Here is a 19,689-nt window from a genome sequence, read left to right as displayed (position 1 = left end):
GGACAGGCAAGGGATGATGGTTTAAACTGAAAGAGGAGATTTCAGTTAGATATTAGGATGAAATTCTTCCCTGGGAGGGTGGGGAGGCCCCAGCACAGGTTGCCCAGAGAAGCTGTGGCTGCCCCATCCCTGGAAGTGCTCAAGGCCAGACTGGATGGGGCTTGCAGCAACCTGGGCTAGTGGAAGGTGTCCCAGTCCGTACTGGGAGAGATGATTGCCCCAAACCAGGTGCAGGACCTTGCACTTGGCCTTGCTGCACTTCATGAGGGTCCCACGGGCCCCCTCCTCCAGCCTGTCAGGGTCCCTCTGGATGCCATCCCTGCCCTCCAGCCTGTCACCTGCACCCCTCAGCTTGCTGTCACCTACAAACACGCAGAGGGTGCACTCAGTGCCGCTGTCTATGGCATTAATTAAGATATTAAAAAGCACTGGTCTCAGTATGGACCCAAGAAGGACAGCACTCATTACTGGTTTCCATTTGGCCACTGACTAAACCCTCTGGATATGTCCAGCCAATTCCTCACCAACCCAATAGTCCAGCCACCATATTCACCTCTCTCCAAACTCTCTGCAGTCTCCTGGGAAGGTGTAAGATGTCACTGACAGGCCTTTAAACGCCGGTCCCTCGTTTCCCAGAAGGACAGACATCCCGACCCCATGATCTCCCACCGCCCTTTCCCATCCCACCAGGGGACTGCACAAGGTTGCTCCTGCCTCACCTGCAGATTCTGGGCTCTTCTGGACCCTGCCAGCTCCTCCCTCAGGAACCAAACTGGCCTCAATGCCTTGTCCTCGTTGATCCCAGCAATTCTTTTATCCTCTTTGTTCTCCTCCCGGTTCTCTACAGCTTTCTTCACCAGCCTCAGACAGACCATCCTCACTCTCCACCTCCAGTGTTGCTGTTTTTCGAGTGTCTCACATGGCTCTGCCCATAGCACCTTCCCTTCTCCCTCCACACTTCCTCCAGCCAGCCTCATGCTTTAATTTAACGCCATCCCTCAGCTCTGGGTGATGATTCATAGTTCTGCCTTTCTATTCCTGGACTGTCTCCTGTCCAAAATGAAGTCTCAGCTTTTTTCCCCTCCAGCATTTCAAGTGTGCACCCACAAGCCCGAGCTCCACATGATTAAAGAGAGCTGCTGCTAATCCCAGCTTTGTCCCCTCTCCCCTCGAGCTCTCACTGCTCAGGGCCTTGGGACATTGCTCAGATCCTGTCTGAGACTTGAGGACACAACTCAGACAGTAACAGAGCTCATGGATCTTCCTCTCCCTCTCCTCCTCATCCTGGCTGTCCCTAAACCCCTGTGGAGCTCCACAAGCTCCAGTCCCTGGAGCCTGCCTTGTCCCCTGGCCATGCAGCCAAAGGCTCCCAGCATCCACTCAGCATTGACCATTATTGCCCCTTTCCCCCAAAACTGCCTATAAACCATATAATCCTGCCTCTTCCCTATTCAGCCAGAACACTGCTGCAGCTGGAATTATTTCCCAATCTCTTCAGCAGGCCAACACTCCCTCTGAATCCCACTCCAGGCCCTCCTCTTCTGTCACGTCAACCATGAGCTGTATGTCTTCCCCCTCCCAAATGCCTCATTCCATAACAACCATCCTTCCTCTGCTGTCTCCCTCCCAAACCTGGCAGAAGCTCCACTTCCCAGCTGCTGAATTCCAGCAAACACCTCCCTGCTTCCTCCTGTTTGTGCTTCATATTGAAAAAGCTCTCTTTAAACCACCTGAAATCACTTTCTTCTCCTCTTCCAAAGAGCTCTTCGAAGCTCTCCCAAGCTCTGTGCCCACCAGGAACACCCAAGTCGCGCCAGGGGAGGTGGCTGCCCTGGGAGGTCCATGTCCTCATGCAGCCCCCCACTGTCCCACGATCTCTGTGCTCCCCACGTGCTCATCAGCACCTGCCTCTCACCTTTAAACCAACTCTGAGCCCCCACGGCAGGGCTGGCCCTGCCCTGTGCTCCCACAGCACCTTCTGCAGGAGGGACCCGGCCAGGGGAGGCTCCAAGGGGTGACTGCCATGAAAATCCAGGAACAGAGCAGCACCTCCCACCCAATCACTCCCAAACAAAGAGCCACAGCACTACCAGCCCTGAGCCCCCACCCCCAGGGACAGCACAGGCCTCGGGCACCCACCACCAGCAAGGCACCCTGCATGGATGTGTGTGTGCTGCTCCAGCTCCCATCAGGGCACCCTGCATGGATGTGTGTGTGCTGCTCCAGCTCCCATCAGGGCACCCTGCATGGATGTGTGTGTGCTGCTCCAGCTCCCATCAGGGCACCCTGCATGGATGTGTGTGTGCTGCTCCAGCTCCCATCAGGGCACCCTGCATGGATGTGTGTGTGCTGCTCCAGCTCCCAGCACAGCACCCTGCATGGATGTGTGTGTGCTGCTCCAGCTCCCATCAGGGCACCCTGCATGGATGTGTGTGTGCTGCTCCAGCTCCCAGCACAGCACAGCACCCTGCATGGATGTGTGTGTGCTGCTCCAGCTCCCATCAGGGCACCCTGCATGGATGTGTGTGCTCCTCCGGCTCTGCCCAGCCATCCAGAGGCTGGACATGGATGGCACTCACCAGAGCCTGATCATAGAATCACAGAATAGTTTGTGGGGGAAGGGACCTTAAAGCTGAACCTGTTCTAACCCCCCTGCCATGGGCAGGGACACCTCCCACTAGCCCAGGTTGCTCCAGCCTGGCCTTGGACATTTCCAGGGATCCAGGGGCAGCCACAGCTTCTCTGGGCAACCTGTCCAGGGCCTCCCCACCCTCCCAGGGAGGAATTTCTCCCCAGTCTCCCACCTTTGGCAGTGGGAAGCCATTCCCCCTTGTCCTGTCACTCCAGGCCCGTGTCCAAAATCCCTCTCTGAAGGCCAACCCCCCTTTCCCTACCACAGGAGTCACTGCTGGGGTAAATACCCAACACCTGCCCAAAGCCAAGAGCAGGAGCCAGTGTGCACTGAGCCTGCTGTGGCAGCGAGCATGGGACAGACAGCCCACACTGGCCACCGTGGCAACCCGGATTCGGTGGCTCCCAGCCCGGGACTCTGCAGCAGCAGAACTCAGGCGGGATTTCAGACACAGCAGCTGGGAATGAGGCACAGAGCCCCCGGGCTGGAGTGGATTTCATCACCACAGATCACATGGCCAGAACCAGATGTCACACATGACCCCAAGCAGGAATTCCCCAGTGACTCACAGCCAGGACTTCCAGAGCAGAGATGCAGCCCCACGGCAGCCAGACACCCGGCACAGATGCAAACATCCTCTGCCCTCCGCGTGCCATGAGCTGGGGCACTCTGCTCTGCCTGGATATCTGTTTCCTTGGGATTTGGGGGAATTCAGAAGCAGCAGGGTTTGAATGGAACTGGACAGCGGGTCTGAAAGTCACTGGGGCAGGAGGGACGAGCAGATACGCAACAGGTCTTAATCACACAAACCTCCTTCCAGCTAGGAAGCAGCTAAAATTATCTTGATTTTCAGCTTTCCTGCCCCAGAAGATTCCTTGCTGTCACTACAACACTTCAGGAAACCCACCTGAAGAGGCACCCACAGGCTCTGCTCCCAGGGCTGCCCCGAGCTGCAGGCAGCAGCAGGAGTGAGACCACAGGTGCCTCTTCCATGCAGGACACTGCAGGAAGGAACACAACAAGTCATTGGAGACAATGACTTGCAGGAAGTCCTGGAGGATTAAAAAAAAACCAGATGCCAAAGCAGGAAGGCGGAATCAGAGGAGAAAAGGCCTCCTCCTGCCAGGGAGAGACACCATCGGGCATCGTGTCACTGCCGAGGTGCCCATCAAGGTGCAGAGCTCTGATCACAGGCTAGGACAGCTCTCACATCCCTCAGTTCCCAGGAGCCAGGCTTCTGTGTCAGCCCTTCAGCCCATGGCTGCTCGTCCAGACCTCATGGCCACTGCCCACATCCCCCTCACATCCACTCCAGCTACGAGGGGATTTCAGCCCAAGGGCTGGACACCACCGCCCTGGGCAGGAGAGCACCCAGTCCCAAGAGAGGCTCAGGTCAGTGGGATGTCACTGCCCGGACTGCCAGTTGGTGAGGAATGTCCCTAAACTGGAAAAGGCTCTATGCAACCAAACTGTGAAACTCCTAAAAAAATTGGGAGTTTGTGCTGGGACAAGGGAGGGCAGAGAGCCACCAGGGCCACCACACCGACCCACAGCCAGTGCAGGGACACCAGCCAACGTCTGCAAACACCCAGAGCGTGTCCCTGGCACAGGCACTGGCTCCCAGCTCCTTCCCAGGCACTGACTGTGCTGCTGTCATGGCCAGGAGATCTGGCACACAGAGCTTTGCTGTCAGCTCTCACACAGCTCGGATCAGCACAGTCCAGGCCCATTCTGACTCCTCCCAAAAACCAGGTTCTCCAGCTGCAAGCTTGGTGAGGCGAGAGCTGCACCTGGCAAAGGTGCCTCCAGATGAACTGGGCCACAACATAAAACTGCCTAAAAACAGAGGATGTATTTGTCCAAGTGTGCTACCCCAGCCATGCTTTGGTTCTGCCCATCACTCCCAGGGGACCAAGGTCTCCCCTCACACCAGTACCTGCTCCAGGACTCTCCCCAGGAAGATCCTTCTGCTTGTGCCACCCATGCCGAGCAGTGCCAGCCCTGCCGACAACTCAGCCAGGCAACAACACACATGGCAGTGCAGGACACAGGGCTTTCCTTTCCTGCAGGTAAGGCAGCTTGAGAAGCATTTCCCACTGCCCTCAGGAATCTCTCCTGAGAGTCTTTGCCCCAGGACTGCAGCACCCCCCATGCAAGCCACAGAGAGCACGTGACCAGAACACGAGATGCTGCCAGGGCTGGAGCCCCTCTGCTCTGGAGCCAGGCTGGGAGAGCTGGGGGGGTTCACGTGGAGAAGAGAAGGCTCCAGGGAGAGCTGAGAGCCCCTGGCAGGGCCTAAAGGGGCTCCAGGAGAGCTGGAGAGGGACTGGGGACAAGGGATGGAGGGACAGGACATGGGGGAATGGTTTCCCACTGCCAGAGGACAGGGTTGATGGGATATTGGGAAGGAATTCTTGGCTGTGAGGGTGGGGAGGCCCTGGCACAGGTTGCCCAGAGAAGCTGTGGTTGCCCCTGGATCCCTGGAAGTATCCAAGGCCAGGTTGGATGGAGCTTGGAGCAATCTGGGGTAGTGGAAGGTGTCCCTGACCATGACAAGGGGTGGAACAAGATGGTCTGTATCCCAAACCATTCTGTGGTTCTACAATTTGCCCAATCTCCCACTTCTGTGCTTTTTTAACCACCTTTGCATTTAATTTCCAGCAAATCTGGAGACCACAGAGCCAGAGGAGCTCTGCCCCAACCTGCATAGAGAAGGGCAGCACTATGGGAGCTGTGCAGATGCCTGGAATGCCCAGCTGTGGAGCTGGATACGCCGATGGCTCTGGAGCTCCCCCACAGCACCCCAGCACCGTGCCCTGCGGTTTCCCAGCCCTCGGGAACTCACAGGCACACGGAAACAGGGCAGTTCTGCAGAGGTCATGGAATTAGCAGGAAAAAGCTGGCTAAGCAGAACACTCTCCTTCCCAAAGGGTGTAATTTACTCGAGGCTGATTCAGCGGAGAGAGGACACAGCCAGCCCCGAGTGTGGCCTGGCAGCACGGGGCTCCCCGAGCCCACGGGACCGGGGGGCTCCAGAGGGGAGGGTCCTCCTCATCTTCCTCCAGAGGATCCTGCAGCAATGGCAACTCCTGCCTGTGAGTTCGCTTTGTGAATCAGCACATCAGGAGGAGCCAGTTTCAAAAGATGTTGGGAAAGGATGGAGCATGGAGCTGAAAGACTCGTGCCGGAACTGAACAGAATGATGAGGTTCAGGTAGTTTAACTCATCAGAGAGACGGCAAAGTGACCTCATTAACTGGTACAAGCAGCTTTAAACATAAAAATATCCAGTATCAAAGGAGTCCTTCCTCAGAGAGAAACGCAAAAAATACCCAGGATGTTGGAGATGTCAATTGGAAGAGTGACGCCACTTACTGACAGCAGGACGGGTAATGATGGAAAAATCTCCTGAAGCAGCAGGCCCAGGGCTTTGCCTGTATCTCAGAGAGGCCTTATTTTTAAGGCTAAAATCCTGAGGTGAAGTGATCACACCAAAACCCTGGGATGGACTGTTCACACCAAGTGACCCAACAGCCCATCCTGGTCTCACAGCCCGCCAAAGTCTGGCCCCAGAGCGATGCAGAGCCAGCATGCCAGGACAGCCCCTGCCCAGCAGAGCAGATGTGGAGCTCTGGGATAGCCAGGCTGCTCCCAGCTATCACAGACGTTCTCCAGGGCTTCCCTCATCCCCAGCCTCTGCCAGAGCAGCAACAGCTGGAAACAGTAGAGGAAAGCTTTCCTAAAGTAACCCCACTTCTTCAACTGCAGAAAGGAACCCACATGGCTTTGGAGGCGTCTGGGAGGAGTATGGAAGGACAATGAAGGGAAAAGCACATGCTCTGGGTAAAACTGTGACTACAGAGATTCCTGCTCCCTGGCTACCGAGTCCTCACCACAGCTCAAGCCCTCTCCAAGCTCTCCCAAGGGAGCTGAGCTTTAGGTGGGCTGCAAGGCATGTGCACGACCATGAAGGTCAGGAAACAATTCCCGTCATGTGGCAAAAGCTCTGTTAAAGGAATCTCACCTACTTCTCCTCATCTCCCTTCCACCTCTCCCTCCTTCCTTCACCGCTTCATGCATCCAGAAGACCTCTGTGTAACCATCCTCTCAGCCCTGCACCATGATGCTCTTTCCCTATTCCACCTTCCTGGTGCTCTCTCCCCTGTCTGTCCATGGATCTGTGCTGGCTCCTGTGGCCCCTGCCACTCACAGCCCTGCACAGGGGCATCGCTCGCCCTCCTCAAACCCACCTTCTGGTCACTGCTCAAAGTTTTCTCTAGGAAAGAAATTAAGCACTGTGCAATTACTGTTCTAATTACAAACTCTATTAATACAGCTCTGTCTGTAGCCTGTCCCAGAGTCACAGCGTTCGAGGTCACATTTACTGTGAGCAGGGGCTGCACCAGCCCCACGTTGGTATCATTTTGCTTTATGCAGATATGAAATCTTTGACGGAGCTCAGCAGCTTGCAGCAGTCTCTGAGATTTGGCAAGGGAAGCAGCCTGGGATGAGGGAATCGCTTTTTGCAAGCCCCCTGAAAATCTGTCCAAATTTGGTCGTTAGAAACCACCAAAAACCTCCGGGTCCCGCCTGCAATGCAGCTGACGCTGGCGACCGGCCCGACCTGCCACCCCCAGCCCTGATGCCCAACAGCCCCTCCGTCCCCATCGTCACCCTGAGCCCCAGTGTCCCATGGCCCCTCTGCCCCCAGTGCCTCCCCAGCCCCATGGCCCCACAGCCCCTCTGCCCCCAGCGCCTCCAAACAAAGCTCCAGCTCAAGGAGGAGACCAAAACAGAGCAGGTTTCCCTTTTCCCTTTCCTCCCATGGCAACGACACCAAGGCTGACCCGTGAGCAGCTGCAGGTGGCTCTTGCCCCATCGTGGGCTCCAAACTCCTCACGGAAGGTTTGTTCCCCCAAGCCCGGGGGGTTGGCAGGGCTCCAGCTGCAGCAGCCCCCAAACACCCGCTCCACCTCCCTCCCTGGCAGCACCTCACAGCCACAGATCCCCTCAGCTCAGTACAGCTCTGCCAACGCCTCCAGCTCCACCACCGGCTGTGGCAGCGACACCCCCCAGTCACACCCCACAGTCACACCCACAGTCACACCCCCCCAGTCACACCCCCCAGTCACACCCCCCCACAAACCCCAGTCACACCCCCCAGTCCACACCCCCCAGTCACACACCCCCCCAGCGACACCCCCCCAAGTCACACACCCTCCCAGTCACACCCCCCAGTCACACCCACAGTCACACCCCCCCAGTCACACCCCCCCAGTCACACCCCCCAGTCACACCCCCCAGTCACACCCCCCCAGTGACACCCCCCAGTCACACTCCGGTGGTGACACTGGCAGCCTCGGCCCTGGCAGGGGATGGGCAGCTCAGTCCCACCATCCCCACTGCAGCACAGAACTGCCCTGCCGTTTGCCTTTCAAAAATGAAGGAATTGCCTGCAGGAAAAGAATCTGGCATGAGGACGCGAGCAAGTCCTGCAAGACCCAGCGCTCAGTTTTAGCAAGTTGAATTTGAGATTTCACTGGCAAGTTCCATCACGGATTTTTGGACCATGAGCCATCGTTCCGGTCACTGACTCTGATCTTCAAATCAGGAACATCAACAAACAAAACCCTCTTCCAGGCATTTCTGTATCAAGCCCCAAACCCACAGTTTAGAAGGAAATTCTCCTCCAGACCCAGGTGCTCCAGAGAATGATAACATCTCCAGCAAGGTTCTTCCAGCCGTTAATTACCCCGTTAACTCACACACGCCTGGTAACGGGTCTCGGGTAACTGTGTAATCACGGCACACGTTTCTCCGGGATCAGGATTTATCCCGGTGTCTGGCAGGTAATGGGGGAATGCAGCCCAGATAAGGAAGTCTGTGGGATTCCTGCTCCAAATCCCCAGAGAAGGCCCAGAGGAGACAGGACAGGGCTGTGGCCGGAACAGGCAAAGCCCCCGAGGACACACAGCCTCCAGCCCCATTCCAGGGCCCTGTGGACACCGGGCGAGCTGTGCCACGGCCAGGTGCCGGCCACCCCTCGCCCCTCATTTGGGGTCACTCTGGGTGCTTTGGGGAGCCCCATGTGCCTGAGCAGTGCACCAGAACCCGGTGTGTGTTCACACCTTCCCCAGCAGCAGGAGGATCCACGCACCAGAGGAGTTGCTAAGAGACGCACTCGGCTCCCACCAACGTGCCCAGCACCCGCTCCCACGGCCGGGGGCGCGGGACGGGACACGCGACACCACGGGCGGTGGGACGTTCCCACGTGGGGACAACGGGCAGGGACACGGTGTCCGGAAGGGCTCTGCCCAAGGAGGTGACCCCGTGAGCACCTCAGGTGTGGCCCCACCGTGTCTCAGCCAGCAGTTCCTCTGCCCCACAGCGTGGGAATCACACGCAGGATCAGACCATGTCACCAGGGACCTCGGGGCTCCCACCACAGCCCCCATCAGAGGCACAAACAAGGGAGAGCTGCAGAAGGCCCAAGGGAACAAAGGACGGTCCTCCCCAGTCAGCCCACCCCGAACCCCAGAGGGACCAGGAAGACCCTGATACGCTGGCTGAGCCACTGCCATGGCCTGTGCCAGCCCTGCACTCCCACCCATCTCCAGCACAAGTCTCTCCCCTCCTCTCCTCAAATTCCATCGATCCAACAGCCTTCCATGGCTGAAGACCTCCACAGAGGTGGCAAAGCCCCCTCCTCTTATGGGTTTAAAATTGACCCTGTCCTGACCCCACGGAGTGTCCTTTGTCCTTGCACTGCGAGGCCAATGAAACAAATTCTGGGATTTACATTCCCTGGACTATGCAACCTTTCAGACTTTTGTTAAGGTCCCTCTTCCTTCCCTCCTTTCCACAAAAACCCCAAAGACCCAGGCGGGGTGCAGGCTTCCAGGAGGCACCCAGGGTGGCTGCCACCCCCATGCAGCATCACTGCTCCTGCCGGCACCCCTTCAGCAGGGCCACTGCTCCCCAAAACTACTTGCAGAGCCCCTGCAGTGACACTCCCGGTGTGAGGCAGCAGGAGAAGAGCTGAGCACGCTGCCAACACCCAGCAGGGACAACAAAACCCAGGGCAGGGAAACGGCAGCGCTCGGCGAGCACCGAGCCAGACCAGTGGCACCAGTGGTCCTGCAGCTTTCCCTGCCTGGGGTAGTGCCGGCTGCAGAAACCTGGAGCTTTGGGCTCACCGAGGGCAGAGGGACCTTTCGCGTGAGGGGCTGCAAGAGCCTCCTGGCCCACTGTGGGCCTCAGCACAGCACTGCGAACCTTCCCCTCCCCTGGCTCCACCGCAACCCCTCGCCCATCCCGGTCCCCCGGCTCCATCCCGGCCTCCAGCTCCACCCCGGCCCCCCAGCTCCATCTCAGTCCCTCGGTTCCACCGCAGTCCCTCGCCCATCCCGGCCCCCCGGCTCCATCCCGGCCTCCCATCTCCACTGCGGTCCCTGGCCCATCCTGGTCCCCCGGCTCCATTGCAGCCCCTCGGCTCCACTGCAGTTGCTCGGTTCCGTCCCTCCCCTCGCTGCCGGTTCCCGGGCTGCAGTTTTCTGCATTTCTGACGTTAACGGGCTCCGGCACAGCCCGTTCCCCGCCGACGCCGCGGCCGGAGCCCCCCCGGGTGCCGGAGCCCCCCCGGGTGCCGGACCCCCGCCCGCCCCCGCCCGCCGCTCCCGGCAGAGGCCGCGGGCGGAGTCCCCGGCCCTGCGCAGGCCCGGCCGCGACCACCATCGCTGCGGGGCCGGGCCCGGGGCGGGGGCGGCACCGAGCGCGGCCTCCCCGCAGCCCCCGGCGCGGCCCCCGCGGCCCCGGCCGTGCCCGGCCCCGCTGCCGGCGGCGGGGCCGCAGCGCCCGCAGGCCCCGGCCCGGCTCGGGCCGCGCCCGGCCCCCCGCGCCCCCGGCCCCGCCGCTGCAGGGCCCGGCCCGATCCCGATCGCGGCCCCGCGGGCAGAGCCGGGCCGGGCCCCGCCGGGCCCCGCGGGCAGCAGCGGGCGCAGGTGCGGCGGCGGCGGGGACAAAGGCGGCGGCGCGGCCGGCCCGGTTCGGTGCGGGGTACCCGGTTCGGTGCCCGGCACCCGGCGCCCGGTGCCCGTCTCTCGGTGCGGTGCCCCGTGCCCGATGCCCGTGCCCGGCTCGGTGCCGGTGCCCGGTGCTCACCCTCGATGGAGATGACGTGCTCGCGGATCTGGCTCTGCAGCGCCAGGTCCTCCACGCGCTCGATGAGGTCGTAGATCGCGTAGATATTGGGGTGCACGGACTCGAAGCGCCCGATCTCGGCGCGGATCGCGGCCGAGTTGGAGAGCCCGAACTGCGGCGGGGGCGGCCCGCCGGGCTGCGGCCCCGAGGGCCCGGGCACGGGCACGGGCACCGGCCCGCCCGGCGCCGCCAGGCTCTGCTGCTGCCCGGGGCTCTGCCCGGCGCCGCCCGGGAAGTTCATCGCGGCGGGGCCGGTCAGCGGCGCGCTCCGGGCAGCAGCTGCATGGCCGCGACCACGTCCGTGCGCGGCTCCGCCGGGCTCTGCCGGGCTCTGCCGGGCTCTGCCGCCGCCCCCGCCCGCCCCGCCCCGCCCCGCGCGCGTCACCGGGACCGGCCCCGCGGCGGGCGGGGAGGGGGCAGCGGCGGGGACGGGGCGGGCGGGATGGCGGGGGGAGCGCGGGGAGCGCGGGCACCGGGACCCGGACCGGGAGGAGCACTGGGGGACCGCGACGGGGAACGGGGGAATCGGAGGGGGAGTCCGGGACTTTGGGGGCGGGACCAGGGAGTGGGAACGAGGAGGCGGGGGCCGGGTGGCAGAGTGGGGGCATCGGGACCGGGGGGACCGGGAGTGGAGGGCTGTCACTGCCCGGCCCTGCCCGGCCCTCGCCTAAAGGCAGGTCGCAGCTCCCCTCCCTCGACACCCCACCGGGACCACCCCGACGGCAGAGCCAGTGTTGTGCTGCTGCCCCTGCCCACGGCCCCCCAGACACCCTGTGCCAGCCCCGTGGAGCACGGCTAGGGGTCCTCTGTGCCAGCCCTTCCTCACGACTGCGTTTTGGAGATAATGTCATCGTTAGTCACCCCAAGGTCGTTAACGAAGCTGTAGAACATGGCCATTCCCAAGAGGTCCTTGGATGCCCACCAGCTGCTGCCCCGCCGTGGCGGGGTCCCCTCCCGGGTCACCCCCTGCCCACAGGGCCCACTGCTGTTCCCTCACTCACATGCTCGGTTCAGGCCGCTCCAGCGAGGTCTGGCAAGGGCACGGGACTGTCTGGGGGACCATCATGGTAATGAAACCACCCAGGGGGCCATCACAGGGGATGGCTGTTGGGCAGGGGCCAATAACAACCCCCACGCTGTGCCCACCCCTAAAACAGCCTGCAAGGGGTGACCGGAGGCACAGAAAGGTTCTGATGGGGCACTGGGCTGACAGGTCCTGGCAGTGCCGTGGGAGCCAGTGGAGCTCACTGGGGATGAGCTGGCATCTTCCAAAAGGCTGAGAAACATAAAATAAGTGGGATCATGGGCCCTGGCAGATTAAATGAGAAAGTGGAATTTGGGAAAAGAGGAAGGAATGAAAAAGCAGACAGCTGAGAGAGCCAAGATCCCAATGGATCGCCCCCCCTTACCCCCAAGGACCAGCGTCACAGCGGGCAGTGATGCACTGCTGCCAGTGGGGCTGGGGGGGCAGTGGGGGCTGGCTCCCACCCTCCACCCTTCTCTGGGTGATGGTGGGAAGGGTGGGAGATGAAGATGAGGAGGAGGACAAAAAGGAGGAGGAGGAGACATCTCTGGGAGGTTTCTAAATGCCTCCCGGCTCCGGAATCCTCTGGGACGTGGCAGTGGGTGCTGGGTTGCGTGGGTGGGACAAGCACCTCCCTGCCCTCCCCGTCTCCCTCCTGTGCCCTGCCAGGATTCCTCAAGTGCATCCCAGCCAGCTCGAGAAGGGGTTTATTAGAAAACAGCTTTTTTGGGTTTGGTTTTGTTGAAAGCTTTCAGAACATCTGCGTCTGTTACAGCACCAGGCTCCCCTCACCTGCACACTCACCGAGGCTTCCAAAGGTCCCTAATGGCTCTGTGAGTCACAGCTCTGCTGGGCTGGCCCTTTCCTGACGTGTCCGATGGGTCCATGTCCGCTCTGCGGAGCCGTCCTGGCACCGCAGTGCCTGGCCATGCCCTGGACTTTCTCCAGCCCATTTTCGCTGGGGGTCTCTCTGTCCTTGCTCACAGCCATTTTCTTGATCTGCTATCATCATCATCATCCCAGAATGGTTTTTGTGGGAAGGGACCTTAAAGCTCATTTCATTCCACTCCCTGCCCTGGGCAGGGACACCTCCCGTTACCCCAGGGCTCCCCAAGCCTTGACCAACCCGGCCTTGAACACTTTCAGGGATGAGGCAGCCACACAGTCTCTGGGCAACCTGTGCCAGGGCCTCCCCACCCTCACAGGGAAAGATTTCTGCCCAGTACCCCACCTAACCCTGCCCTCGGTCAGTTTGATGCATAAACATTTATAAATTGCCTCCATTTCAGCCCCTTGGAATATCTGGACGCTCCATGTGCTCGCAGTTCCCTCCTCCACATCACCCTCACAGACAGGGATTCTGGGATTTATTCCTGGTGAGGGATAGGACATTGTCCTTCATTCTTACCTCACCCTCATCTGGCTGAGGTGGCAGCAGGGACAGGTTGAGGTGACTTTCCCCTGACAGGTGGGCATTGGTGGCCACCCCCACATCTCCTCCTTCTCCTTCTGCTCCTTCTCCTCCTCCTCCTCCTTCCCCTTGTCCTCCTCCAGCAGAGATGTGTGATGCCCCCCTGCAGTCCTGGCCTCTCACCCCCTGTGTGGGTGTTCACAGACCACCCTGAGAGAACATTTTGTGTCCCTTTGGGCCACCAGTGTGTCCCAGCACTGGGGGTCCCTCAGGTCCCCCCCACCTCCCACCACACAGCAGGACACAGGGCACAGGGATGGGATGAGGCACAGCAGGCACTGGGATAGAGCATCCCCCGGCCAAAGCCTGCACAGGGGTCGAGGGGATCCTGTCCCTGACAGCCCCTGTGGAGCAGGACTGGGGCTGGCACTGGAGAACGGAGGAGCAGAGGGAGCAGAACAAACAGATGGAGCTGGGGCTTAGTACAGGGATAGGATAAAACCTGGAGGGAACTTCAATGGAAAACAAGAGGAAAAGTTCAAAGGCGGGAGTAGCTGGGGACCAGCAAACACTCCCTCAGGGATGGCCCGCCGGCCACTCTCTGTGGACAGGAGACATGCAGAGATCGAAACTGCTTTTCAGGGTGAATTTCACGTTCAGATCTTCAACTTTCTCAGCTCCATCTGCAGCGTCTCCCTCTGACGCTGCCGTTCGCGTGTGCCTCAAACGGCGCCGCTGCCAAGAGCAGCGATGCCGCCTCCTCCTCCTCCTCCTCCTTCTCCCACTCCTCCTCCTCCTCCTCCTGCCGCTGCTCCCACCCCCAGACCAGCCGCTCCAGTGCCTCTGGTGTCCCTGCCCACGACAGGGGTGTGGAACGGGATGGGTTTGAAGGCCCCTTCCCACCCAAACCATTCCGTGACACCAGACAGTGCCAGAGCCCATGTGGGGCAGCAGGAGGGTCCCCACTGCAGCCCCCCGATGCCCACGTGGGGTGCAGGGCTGGGGAGCAGCCCCCCCAGAACAGAGCCGAGGGGAGGCCAAGGCCCGGGGCTGAGCTCCAGAGGGTGTCTGGGCCCCATGGGCCGAGGGGGGATCCCAGAGGGCTCTCCAGGGGTTTTAGGCTTCTCAGGGCACTGGAGGCCCTGAGGTCCTTGATCATTCTCGCAATAGGAACTGGGGCTTCATCTCTGGAGACATCTCTGTCAGGAGAGCCAAGGGCTCTGCTGGGGGACAGCGCTGGGGACACTGCTGGGGACACTGCTCCTCTTCCCTGGACCGAGGGGAGCAGGAGCCCCGTCCCTCCCCGAGGGGCTCGGGCTGCCCCTCCTCCCGCACACCCCGCACGGCAGCGGCTCCTGTTCCCAAACCCATCGGCACTCGGTGCACGGCAGCAGCAGCTCGGTGGGAGGGAGCTGTTTAATGTCACCCTCCGGTGACAGGGACCGTCCTCTCCGGGCCGGGGATCAGCCAGGAGCTTTCCCCGGAATAGCTGCAGCTCGTGAATCTCGCTCTGGAGCGTGGAGGTACCAGCTCCACCGTTAATCCCATCCGGATCCGCACCGTGCGGCCGTCAAATTGCAAATCCAAAATCCATCACCCGGGCGCAGCATCCCGCTGTGCCCTCCCCCCCGCCCCCCCGCGAGGCTCCAGCAGCTCTGGTGTGGAGCAGAGAGGAGCAGAGCATCACACCCGGGGCTGTGCCAAGGGCACGAGGTGGCCACTGGCCTGGTGAGGCGACCTCAGTTTGAAGGACCACGATTGTCTGTGTCCCTTGCTGTGACCCCTCATGACACCATCAGCCACCTCAGGCCACCCCGTGGGGCTCAGTGACAGCTGGGACATGTCCTGCTCCCACAGGTGTCCAGGTGCTGCACCCCAGGGCTGGGGTGGTCACAGGAACCTGGGGCAGGATCCCTCTGTGACCCCCCTCTGGTCACAGACCTCAGTTCACAGGACCTGAACCATGCAGGCACCTGGGCTTTGTGAAAAGAAGCTGAAAATGGAGCAAGGTGGATTAAACTCCCCTGGGCGCCAATCAGAGGGAGCTGGGGGTTCCAACCAGGGCACAGGGCCAGTGAGTCTGGAATGCCAGCAGGGCAGGAGGGGTCTCAGCCTCAGTGTCTGTCTGAGAAACACTGAGAAAAGGTGAACTGGTGAGTAAAGAGGAAATGGAGGGGACTATGAACCCCGACAGATTAAAGGCAGAAACACAACAGGGCAGCCCTTCTCATGGAAATGTTCTCCCAATATCCAGCCTGACCCTCCCCTGGCACAGCTTGAGGCCGTTCCCTCTCCTCCTGTCCCTTGTTCACTGGGAGCAGAGCCCGACCCCCCCAGCTCCCCCCTCCTGTCAGGGACTTGCAGAGAGGGAGAAGGTCCTCCCAAGCCTCCTTTTCTCCTGCCAGCTCCCTCAGCCACTTCTGGTGCTCCAGCCCCTTCCCCAGCTCCATTCCCTTCCCTGGACACACTCCAGCTCCTCAATATCTTGTTGAGGGGCCCAAAATGACTCCAGGATTTGAGGTAGGGCCTCAGCAGCACCCGGCACAGGGGACAGGCACTGCCCTGGGCCTGTGCCCACACTGGTTCCTCCTGTGTTGGAGGGGCCGTAAGGAGGTGAACAGTGTCACATCCCTCGGGCCCAGGACAGTGGGCATTGTTGCACTGGTTGGCAGAAAGCCGTGGGAACGGTAAGCAAGAGAAGAAGACACAGAAGAAAGAAGATACAAGACTGCAAGAAAGACCTTGGTTGCTAAAAACTGTAGTTAATTGTATCTGTTAAAACCTATGCTGAATTATGTAGTTTGAGAAAGTAAGCAAAAGTAGAAAATTACCAATTGTTCGGCTTGAATTATCTGTTGTTCTGCCCAGGGTATATAAGCTTATGCATCGTTAAAATAAAGGTCTTCGTTTTGCACCAGAACGGAGTCTGGACCCCTCGATCGCCACAGGGCCGGAGCCCCCAGCTCATCCCCCAGCCCCAGTGGGGACAGAGCTGCAGGAAGGGGCTGGGGCACCTTTGGGTGCTGCTGCCCAGGAGCCCCCAGGGCCACCTCACTGCCACTCGGGGAGCCCAGGCAGGGGAGGGGGGCCCCACCTCTGGAGCAGCAGCTCCAGAACCAGCCACTGCTTTATACCACTGATATTTTGAGAGAACACTGAAAAATCCAAGGGATTGGGAGCAGCCCCCAGCAGGATAACTCGAGGGCTCTGTGGTCCCTCGGCAGTGGATTTAAGGTGCACAGTCTGCTCAGCTTTCCCAGGAAACTGAGGGGTGACTGGATGTACTTTCATGGGAATATTAAATGGCTCCTTAATCGAGGCTGGGAGGACGGAAAAGTCTCAACCTCTGGGAGCTGAAGCCAGACAAATCCACAGTGACAACCAGACACCGGATTTATCGGAGAGGGGATGAAGCACTGGATAAACCCTCAAATCTGAGCAGCCACAACCACTCTGATGGCGTGTTCGGGCTCATTCTGACATCGGGAAGGGATAAATCCCAGTTCTCCACCCGCACAGATCAGTCGTGGTTGAAATCTGCTGCTGCTCTCACATCCATCCCTGCGCCAGCCCCGGGATCCGCTCAGCAGCTCCAGGCTGACACAGCCTCACCTGTCCTTCCCACCCAGGCAGCTCCCATACAGGATCCTGGAAGGGAAGTCGTGACTTCCCTCCTGGAGCCCCCCAACCCCCCTGGATTCCCCCAGCAGGAAGGGGCTGCCCTTGCATGCTGCTGCCTCCTGATTTTATCCTGGTTTGTGATTGGTTTCATACTGGGAGTCACTGGAATAACACTGGGAGCATCCGGAAAGGACTGAGATCATACTGGTAGTGACTGGAAGTGACTGGGATCATACTGGAAGTGACAGGAGCCATACTATGGGTGACTAGGAGCAACTGAGACCATGCTGGGGGCAACTGGAACCACACTGGGGGCAACTGGGATCATACTGGGAGCAGCTAGGCCAATGCTAGGATAACACTGAGATCATACTGGAACTGACTGGAATCAGACTGGGAATTACTGGAATAATACTGGGAATATCTAGGAGAGACTGGGATCATACTGGGAGTGACTGGAAGTGACTGGAATCATGCAGGCAGTGACTGGAGCCCTACTGGAAGTGACTCGGTTCATAATGGGAGTGACTGGAGCCATAGCGGGGGTGACCAGGAGCAACCGGGAGCACGCTGGGCGCAGCTGACATTTGACTGGAAGTGACCGGGATCGTACTAGGAGTGCCTGAGCACAGCGAAGGGGCTGGGCTAAAATTCTCGGCGTCCCCCCGCCCGACGGGACCACAACTCCCGGCGTGCCCCGCGCGGCACAACCCCGCCATGGCGCCTGCCGGCAGACTACAGCTCCCGGCGTGCCCCGCGCCCGAGCGCCCTGCCGCGGCGCAGGACTACACGTCCCGGCGCCCCCCGCGCCCGGCCGGAAGCGGCGCGATGGCGGCCCGAGTCCGGCCCGGTGCGGCCGCGGCTCCGGTTCCCCGCGGCCCCGCGGGCTGAGGCCGCGCCCGCCCGGAGCCCCCGCTCGGAGCGCCCTCCCGGCCCGGCCGCCGCCATGGCGCTGATCGAGGGCGTCGGCGACGAGGTGACGGTGCTGTTCGCGCTGCTGCTGGCGGCCGCGGTGCTGGGGCTCGCCTGGGCCTCCACGCGCGCCCCCGAGCCCGCGGCGCCGCCGCCCGAGGCGGGTCCGAGCGCGGCCCCCACCGAGCGCAAGGCCCCGGCCCCGGCCCCGTCCGCGGCCCCGGCCGAGGGAGCGGCGGCCCCCGATGAGGCGGCGGGGCTGCGGCACCGGGAGCCCCCCGCGGCCGCCCCCGAGGGCCCCGCCGAGCCCACGCTGGTGCTGCGGCTCAAGTTCCTGAACGACACCGAGCGCCTGGCGCGGGTGCGCCCCGGGGACACCGTCGGGGCGCTCAAGAGGTGAGGGGGGCGGGCAGCGCCGACGTGTCCCGGCCCGGGGGCCCCCGGGAGGGGACAGCCGTGCCCGGGGCAGGTGGGCTTGTCCCGGGTGTCTGTGCCCGGCGCTGTGGCCGTGGGACAGCCCGTGCTGGCAGGTGAGCCCTGGTGCGGGTGATGAGGATGTGCGGGCACAGCTGCGCAGAGGGGCAGGGGTGGACAGAGGGGAGTGCCCTGGCAGGTGACAGCTGCAGGGACACAGGGGCACAAGTGTGCGGGGCAGGGTGGAGGTCACAGTGGGCACGTCCACAGGAGGATGGAGGGGACTGTGCTGGCGGGTGGCACTGGGAGTGGGTAATGGGGACATGGACTCAGGTATGCAGGTGGGGCGGGGGGTCCGAGTGGGCACAATGGCACAGGGTGGGTGGAGAGGCCTGTCCTGCCAGCGGTGACACCCCTGTCCTTGTCCAGAGGCAACACCCCTGTCCTCGTCCCCTCCAGGACCTACTTCCCCGGGCAGGAGCAGCAGGTACGGCTGATCTACCAGGGGCAGCTGCTGCGCGACGATGCCCAGAGCCTGGCGGGGCTGCACCTGGGCCACCTGAGTGTCCTGCACTGCCACCTGTCCCCGCCCAGTGCCGCCCCCGCCGCGCCCGGGCCCCCCGGACCCCGCGGCCCCGCGCCTGCCGCGCTGGGCGTGGGCAGCCTGGCGCTGCCACTCTTCGTGCTGCTGCTGGCCCTGCTCTGGTACCTGCAGCTGCAGCACCGCCACGTCTTCACCGCCACCGCCACCACCTGCCTGGCCGGGCTCACCCTGCTCGTCACCTTCGTGGCCTTCGCCATGTACCGCAGATAGCGCGGCCCGGACCCGCTCCCGGGCCCCAGGCCACGCTCGGACACCTGGGGAGCCCCCCAGCCCACCTGGGGCTCTGCGTTCAGCTCACCCAATACATCGGAACCAGAGGGGCCGGGCTCCGGACTGTGTCCCCCAGGGGCTGTAGGCCCAGGGGTCCCGGGAGGTCCCCTCACCTCGTGCTGGGGCTCCGGGGCCGGGGGCTGTTGCAGGAGTGGAGGCTCAGCTACCTCTAGGGGGGTCCCGGTGCCCCCCGGCCCTGCACGGAGTGTCCCACGGCCGCTCCACGGGTGGCTGTGCCCCCGGCGCTCCTTCCCGCGGGGGTATGGCCCAACCCCTCCCGGGGGCAGCTCCCGGGGGTCCCGGTGCGGGGGGGGACATGCTCCTTGCAGTGCCGGGACTCCTGGTGCCGGCAGGATATGCTCCAGAGATCCCGAGGGTGCCAGGCGGAATGTGCTCCCGGGGTGCCGGGAGTCCCTGTGCCGGGGGAGCGCGCCCCCCGGGGGTCTCGGTGCCGGGCGGGATGTGCTCCCCACTGTCCCGAGGGTCCCAGTGCTGTGCTGGGGGATGCCGCCCCTCACCGCCGTAACAATTAAAAAGGAAGGACTGTGACCGGCCGCGGCGTCCCGGCTCTGCTGCGCCGTCGGGGAGCGGGAGGGGGAACGG

The 19,689-nt window shown here is 61.8% G+C and overlaps 2 protein-coding genes across 4 annotated transcripts in view; one reads left to right on the top strand and one right to left on the bottom strand.

Moving 5' to 3' along the window:
* The window catches only part of AGAP3 (ArfGAP with GTPase domain, ankyrin repeat and PH domain 3), a 109,112-nt gene extending 97,964 nt beyond the window's left edge, over positions 1-11,148 (bottom strand). The window contains exon 1 of one of the 2 annotated variants that reach the window (XM_027730489.2): positions 10,792-11,148. In XM_027730489.2, the coding sequence (XP_027586290.1) occupies positions 10,792-11,071 (280 nt within the window). In that variant the 5' untranslated portion in view covers positions 11,072-11,148. The remainder of the gene's footprint in view (positions 1-10,791) is intronic. The other variant, XM_027730490.2, reaches the window with a different exon arrangement.
* Positions 11,149-17,756: 6,608 nt separating this feature from the next.
* TMUB1 (transmembrane and ubiquitin like domain containing 1) lies at positions 17,757-19,640 on the top strand. 2 transcript variants are annotated; one of them, XM_027730472.2, is made up of 2 exons: positions 17,757-18,194; positions 18,672-19,640. In XM_027730472.2, exons 1-2 carry the CDS (start codon positions 17,833-17,835, stop codon positions 19,024-19,026), a joined length of 717 nt encoding a protein of 238 aa, XP_027586273.1. In that variant the 5' UTR covers positions 17,757-17,832; the 3' UTR covers positions 19,027-19,640. The 2 variants fall into 2 exon arrangements, with proteins under 2 accessions (XP_027586273.1, XP_039245869.1); XM_039389935.1 differs by having other exon boundaries at positions 18,642-19,640.
* The last annotated feature ends 49 nt before the right edge of the window (positions 19,641-19,689 follow it).

The sequence above is a fragment of the Pipra filicauda genome, unplaced genomic scaffold (assembly GCF_003945595.2).
Source record: "Pipra filicauda isolate LSUMZ 115617 unplaced genomic scaffold, ASM394559v2 scaffold78_size3787270_pilon, whole genome shotgun sequence".
In the NCBI taxonomy this organism is placed as follows: domain Eukaryota; kingdom Metazoa; phylum Chordata; class Aves; order Passeriformes; family Pipridae; genus Pipra; species Pipra filicauda.
The sequence above is the reverse complement of the archived record's forward strand: the minus strand, read 5'-3'. Positions and strand labels throughout refer to the sequence as shown.

Bases quoted from the DNA above. Each gene is read 5' to 3' on its own strand.
- TMUB1 (XM_039389935.1), top strand. From the start codon at position 17,833: ATGGCGCTGATCGAGGGCGTCGGCGACGAGGTGACGGTGCTGTTCGCG. The intron at 18,195-18,641 runs GTGAGGGGGGCG...GTCCTTGTCCAG, and splicing joins ACCGTCGGGGCGCTCAAGAG to AGGCAACACCCCTGTCCTCG.